Source organism: Formica exsecta, unplaced genomic scaffold, assembly GCF_003651465.1.
Source record: "Formica exsecta isolate Colony F162 unplaced genomic scaffold, ASM365146v1 scaffold1065, whole genome shotgun sequence".
Classification (NCBI taxonomy): Eukaryota; Metazoa; Arthropoda; class Insecta; order Hymenoptera; family Formicidae; genus Formica; species Formica exsecta.
Genome location: NW_021848405.1, coordinates 1 through 6,989, shown reverse-complemented (window position 1 = coordinate 6,989; position 6,989 = coordinate 1). Strand labels below are relative to the sequence as shown.

The following is a 6,989-nucleotide window of genomic DNA, read 5'->3' as shown; positions in this document are numbered from 1 at the left end:
TAAATGTAAAACTTTGCAATGCAATTTACTTGCCTAATATTTTTCACAAAGATGTATAGCGTTTGAATGTCAACGCGGTCTCGTTCTTTCAATTTATCACATTAAAGGATGTGGTTCTCTATATACCTATATTATCTGCAACATGCAATATATAATTATGTGAACCGCGTTGTATCTATTTTGTGTATTATTAATAGAGATAACTCGTTACTCCTCCAACAAAGTAACCACCGTTTTTTTGCACCTGAGCATCCAGACGTTCCAGGTAGTACGGCACCTTCTCTTTGGCATTTTTGAGTTTCTCTTCTTTAGCTATTTCATTGTCTTTATAATGATAAGCCGTAATATCTATGACAAAAATAAGAATTAATAATAGTTATAAACAATTTTAATCAAAGCGTTTGAAACGATCAATTTCGTTGAATTAAATTTGCGATGCTGTAAACCTAACCGATATATATCCACAGTATCGATAATTGAGCTCACGAAAATTGTGGTTCAAATCATTTCAAATTTTCTTAATAACAAACAAGAGAAGAGATTGAGGATATAAATAATATATTGTGTCTCACTGGCGCGTAAATCATGTATAGTATCGACGGTAGAATCAATTTCTAGAGATTCCCAATCGTTCTTGCCGACAAGACCGTATTGTTTTGTCAAGTAGCGGAAGATAGCTGTAGACTGGACAATTTTCTTTCCATCTACTTCGAGCATAGGTACTTGGCCGAACGGCGTAGCTGAAAAATGATAATAAAGTGTATGAATATAAAATATAAAAAATTGAATAAATTTTGTTACAATGAAAAGCTATTCAAATTCCATTTCAGTTTACTTTTATGCGCGAGAATGATATATCAACATACACACATACATATGCACGCGGCTACAATGTTTTACTGAAGGATATATGTATATATATTATAGTTTGTTCATATAATAATAAAGCTATATGTATATTCCATTTATACATGGAGCTTATTTATAGATACTTCCTATTTCGATTGCTCCTGCATATGTCCAAATAAAAACAAAAAGTTCTAATTATAAAATCAACGGCAAAAACTCTGCCGTTTATTTATAATTTGCTGCAGTTTGTTTATAATTAAGCGGAACATATGGCACGCACGCTAGTGCGTTCATTTTACGAGACAAAAAGCTAATTGTACTGGAAGCCATAGTAGAGCCATGGCAATAGTGTTTGTGGACACACACGCGCGCGTGCACGCACGTTTTTCAGCTCCTGGCTCGTGTTTTGATTAGTCATTAAACCCACCGGCCGGTACTTGGCTCAAAGGCCAAAAACAACAGTAATTTTGAAGGGCTGCAACTTTGCGAAAAAAAAATCGTAGCGACTTCACTTTTTTTTTTTAAATTGAAGTGGAAGATTTAAACTTTATGACGATGCAAACAATGTCCCTGAAAAAAATTTTTCCATGCATTCCGTGCATTCCGTCAAACTTTGCAATTTTCAGTATGCCAAACATGCCCTCAGATTTCAGGGGTTACAGAGGTAGGGATGGATCGCATGCAAAAAATGGAGGTACATTCTTAAAGTAGAGACGTCAAGCTTCAGTTTAAAAAAAAATCATTCGTCTACGATAATTTTTCGCGAAGTGATCGGCAGTCAAAGTTGGCCAATTTTCGGCAAATATTTTTTATGCCATAATTTTTTTGAGCAGTGTATATTATAATCGTAATACATATGTATATACATATATAAATATCTTATTTTTAATTATAAATCTTTGAAATTTGCACACAATTAATACTCTATTTTTAAACTCAATAATGGCTACATTAACTATTAATGCGTTTGTTTCAATAGATGTAATATACCTTAGCTCTGTTAATAATACTCCGCTCTTTTCACCGCTTATACCGGTTTAAAATAAACTTGAATTTATCTTCAACTTTTACATTTAGATCCCATTATTAGAATTAATAATTTTAAATAATTAATATACTTCAATTAATTGTAATTTTAGTTATAACAATAACTTTTTTTAAATTCTTTATATAAATTTAAACACTATCTTTAATCTTTTCTGCCTTTCATTTTATAATAATACATTTTTTATTCCTTACGTTCATTATTTAGTATTTGCATATTTTTTATAATACTAAATTATTGCTATTTTAAAGTACTACATATAAGTGCTATATCGTGTAATTCTTCTCTTACTTTTTTTTTATTATGATATATTATCATATATATATATTTTATGCATTTAATATATTATCATAAATTTGTTTTATGTATTTGTGTTTTTGTGCGTGCAATACACGTGAAAATATTTTCTTATTGTTTTTTGTTAACAAAAAGTTTAATTTTGTAAATAATTTAAAATGGCAATAATAACATACAAGGTAAGTATAAGAAAGATTAGATTATTTGTGAAATAAATTGTAACGTGTACTTACGTCTTCTAATATAATTTTAACTGCTTCCTCCGTACATCCAGATAAGGCTACGAGTCTAGGTAAATTATCGTCTCCTCCATTATTGACTTTAATTGTTGGATTTGATTTCAGTAATATGTGGCAATTAGCACCGCCAAATCCGAAGGAATTAATACCGATATAACCACCCTTACATTCTGTCGGTTCAGTGACTATATTTATTCTTCCTTCAATGATAGCAGTCATATTCTTTCGTGGATGTTTAAAATGTATAGTAGGAGCCATTATACCAGTTTCCATCGCTATTAAAACCTTTATCCAAAAATAACATTGAAATAAAAAAAAAACTTGCTTAAGTTTACATGTGGCATTAGATTATGTAATTGTATTAACCCTATTTTGTCAAAATATAAAAAGTTGATGGATTTGAAAATTTAAATTAAGATCTAAAAATTTAGATAGAATTAAAAAATTAATTAAAATTAATTATTGTCGCATTTGCCATTTTTTCGTCGTTTTTGCTTTTACTTCGTTTTAGGACTTGTTTTTGTGATCTGTACGTATTTCCTCTATAATGGAAAACTTGCCAAAAATTCAAGGATTGATTTATTGAGAAACGAATTTGGATTTTGATTTCAAAGTTTGAATTGAATTTAAAGATTAAGTAAATTTGCCGCATTAGCCTTTCTCTTACATCTTTTCTGCTTTTTGACTTTGGTTTATGACCATCTTTATGACCGTTGTTTTTGTGATCGTACCAACCGTACTAACATTGGTCGCAATTATATTGTAAACAATCAATGATATACGTATAACGATGACGTTTGGACGTTGTTCATTAATTTGTACAGATTCTACGCGGGTTTTAGTGAGCCTTCCATTCTGATTATTAATTTTAATTTGGAATTTAACTGCAACAACAAATGTGATGCATGTCAGGTTATAAAATTCCAATTTAATTTCTACATATTTATATCTATGCTGAAGATGGACCAAAAAACGGTCCGACTACATTTTTAATGCACATTTGTTAATAAAACTTAACAATAATAAGTTCGCGCACCAATACCCGCGCCTTGGCTTTTATATGTCAGTATTCCCACTTTATTGTGTGTACTCTAAACCTATTACTGTTATTATTAATCCTATTTTATTGTAAATTCACCTTTGCAATTTGACAATGACCGCTAACCGGCTCTGAATGTCCAATATTTGACTTCACTGAACCCATTAATAGAGGAAGCTGTCTTTTAGCGCATATAGCTTCATCGATGGCTTGAAGTTCTACAGGATCACCGGCTAGAGTACCAGTTGCATGACCCTCCACGTAAGATAATTCAAGAGGCGAAATATCACATTCTTCGTAAAATTCTTCCAGTAACATTTTTTGCTTGTCAACTGATGGAAAGGTAATTCCTTCTCTTTTAAAGCCATCGCAGTTGGTTTTACTATAGACAAAGGTTGCATAGATTCTTCTTGCATCCTTTGCTTTTTGTAGGTACACTACTACAGCTGCATCACTACGCATGTAACCAGAGCCTTCTTCATCGTAAGGTTTACAATAGCCATCATTAGATAAAACTCCTAAAACAATATCAATAGTTCATGTTCATAGTTCATTGTTACAATCTATATAGAAGATATAATTTTGTTTCCAGTTTCTCTAATAATATACCAAGTACTTAAAAAATTCAATGTGAATATACATATATAAGCGAATTAATTGTATCGTCCAAAAACAAAAATTGCTACATTTAACAAAACATGAATTAACAAACAATATTATTAAATATTATTTTAATAAATGTATCCATAAATATTTATTCCATTTAACAACGCAACACAACTCCAAACATAATAATATTATTTTTCACATACCTAAACGAAAAAACTGGTAAGTTACAAGCGGATGAATGCACAAATTGACACTAGCGACAATAGCCGCTTCACAAATACCAGATCGAATCATTTTATAAGCTTCCGTCATAGCGAAATGACTCGAGCTACATGCAGTATCAATGTTATACGATGGTCCAGTAACGCCGAGCCAATAAGAAATTCTGCTTGCTATCATGCCTTTACTGCATCCAAGAATGGGTAATCCAGCAATCTATTAGCAATCATAATATAATTTTCATACATATGTATATAAATATTTTCCCCATATTTAACAATATCTTTGTATACATATTAATATATTTATTCACTTTTAAGAGCGCATTTGTTTTATCTGATATTAATTCATTGAATAACCAATGTGAACCACATACGTGAGATTTTTCGTATACTAAATCCATATATGTATCACAAACACTTGTTGCTGTAATAACGCTTGTGTTTGTTCCTTGTAATTCTGCGGGATTTATACCTGCATCAACAATTGCTTCATAGGTATGCTCAAGTAATATTCTATATCCAGGATCAATCATATGAGCTTCTTTGACCGATATGTTAAAGAATTCTGCGTCAAATTTTTCTATATTATTGATTTTTCCTATTCGAGGAGGCATCTCGAAGATATCTGTTAAAATTAAAAATAATTTTGATAAATATAATATTGTCATACTGTTAAGTCATGGATAATAAATTATACTAAAATATTTGTAAAGATATATTTTATATATGTAATTTTATTTATTTATATAAGTGATTATATGTGAACATTTTCCCCCAGATAGTTTCGAGAAAAAATTTTATTACAGTTGGTCCAGCGTTGATGATCGCTCGAACCAAGATCCATTTTATTGAAAAGATTGTCCTGAAATTCTTTTATATTTTTACAATTAGGAAATCGTCCGGCAATGCCAGAGATAACTATTTCTTCTTCAGCATCAACGCTGACATATGGATTGAACCGTTTATTATTTTCCATCTTCCACAAATTCAAGTAATTCTGAAAAGAGATACTTGAATTACCAGAACTTTATTTCAATTTTATATATACATATATGCATTTAGAATGACAGAAAATGATATTTTAGAAACTATTTTTGAAACAACGGAAAATTTAACATAAAATAGAAACAGAGAATAGTCGTACAATTTTAAATTTTTTATAGTTTTCCAAGTAAGTATGTATAAAATAAAAGTTTTTTAAGTTTTTCTGATCAATCTCCTAATCGTAGTATAGCAAGATTGGTTTAATTATCCAAAATTTCAACATCATTATTTAGGAATTTGCCGATAAAGAAAAAGTTCTCTCTCTAAAATAAATTATGACTATATAAATGTATCATTATTATGATATCCGAATTTTGAGTTTCAAGATATCGAAAAACAGATTTAAATAAAAAAAAATTAGCAGAATAAAAACGTAGCACAGATGTTTAGAATATTTAGAGCAAGAAGGAGACCAATAAAACTATAAACTTTATTTCACGTTTGTTCAAAATGCGCACTATACAGGGTGTCCCCAATTTAAATGTCAAAACTTTAGGAGCGTGTAGGGGACCGATAAACTAAGACAAAATGTCCTTTAGAGATTTGCTCGTTTTTGCTTTGTTTTGAAGAAAATCGCAAAAAATGAAACGAATAATTTTCACCAAAAAACTTAAAACAATACTAAAATTATTAGATTTATCAAAAAGTATTATAAAATAAAAATTGTAGAACATGGAATTAAGAAAAGAGAGTGAGTTAAAATCCTCCTGAGGTAAAATTAGAGAATTGTAGATAAATACGCGACAACGCGAAATTTTATTTCTGATCTAATTTTACCTCAGGAGGATTTTAACTCACTCTCTTTTCTTAATTCCATGTTCTACAATTTTTATTTTATAATACTTTTTGATAAATCTAATAATTTTAGTGTTGTTTTAAGTTTCTTGGTGAACATTATTTGTTTCATCTTTTGCGATTTTCTTCAAAACAAAGAAAAATCTATAAAGGACTTTTTGTCTTAGTTTATCGGTCCCCTACACGCTCCTAAAGTTTTGACATTTAAATTGGGGACACCCTGTATATTGTGCACATGATTCAGTTACATACAGAAATAATTTTTGAAATAACTTACTCAAAAATTTAAAAAAAAAATATATGTGAAAAAAACAAGAAAAATTTATACCTACCACATTCAATTTTCAAATAATTTTTTTTTAACTGACAGTAACTCTATTAAAAAAGAACTTTATAAAACTGGCTAATATGATGACTTATACCATAGAGCAAAACATGCCACACTATCTGTTAAATCAGATATGAACTGTGTGATAACTACTCAATATATAACATCTTCACTTCCGGAAAAAATAGGTGGCAAAAATCAATTATACATTCAATTAAAATCGCTTTATACACATTGTGTCAAAGATTAGCGGTTACGCAATCACAAAATAAGAACGTGCGAGTTAAAGTAATATTTTGCGAATATTCATGCGAGATGCATTGTTTGTTCAAACTTATGCGCAGTTATAAAGCATCAAAAAAATATGCAATATACAGGGTGTTCCCGGGTTAAATGACCAAACTTGAAATATGAGTTTAGGACCTTAAAACAAGAAAAAATTTTCCTCTGGAAACCATTCCCCCTTGGAAGTATGCTTGCAAACGCTTCGTTTAAGAGATATTGACTTCTGAAGTTATGAACT

At 29.9% G+C, this 6,989-nt stretch overlaps 2 protein-coding genes across 4 annotated transcripts in view; both read right to left on the bottom strand.

Annotated features, from left to right (window-relative positions):
• The window catches only part of LOC115234289 (fatty acid synthase-like), a 13,251-nt gene extending 6,275 nt beyond the window's left edge, over positions 1-6,976 (bottom strand). Inside the window, exons 1-5 of the mRNA XM_029805260.1 lie at positions 6,471-6,976; positions 5,104-5,296; positions 4,674-4,924; positions 4,282-4,513; positions 3,569-3,987 (exon numbers count right to left, since the gene is read on the bottom strand). Coding sequence (XP_029661120.1) covers positions 3,569-3,987; positions 4,282-4,513; positions 4,674-4,924; positions 5,104-5,275 — 1,074 coding nt within the window. The 5' untranslated portion in view covers positions 5,276-5,296; positions 6,471-6,976. The remainder of the gene's footprint in view (positions 1-3,568; positions 3,988-4,281; positions 4,514-4,673; positions 4,925-5,103; positions 5,297-6,470) is intronic.
• Positions 7-1,362, bottom strand: LOC115234304 (glutathione S-transferase-like). Of its 3 annotated transcripts, none has more exons than XM_029805305.1 (3): positions 573-1,362; positions 245-348; positions 7-135 (listed from the first exon to the last, which is right to left on the bottom strand). In XM_029805305.1, the coding sequence occupies exons 1-3, from the start codon at positions 715-717 to the stop codon at positions 127-129; spliced, it is 258 nt and encodes an 85-aa protein (XP_029661165.1). In that variant the 5' UTR covers positions 718-1,362; the 3' UTR covers positions 7-126. The 3 variants fall into 3 exon arrangements, with proteins under 3 accessions (XP_029661165.1, XP_029661155.1, XP_029661147.1); XM_029805295.1 differs by having other exon boundaries at positions 24-135; positions 232-348; XM_029805287.1 differs by lacking the exon at positions 7-135 and having other exon boundaries at positions 156-348.
• Positions 6,977-6,989: the final 13 nt, after the last annotated feature.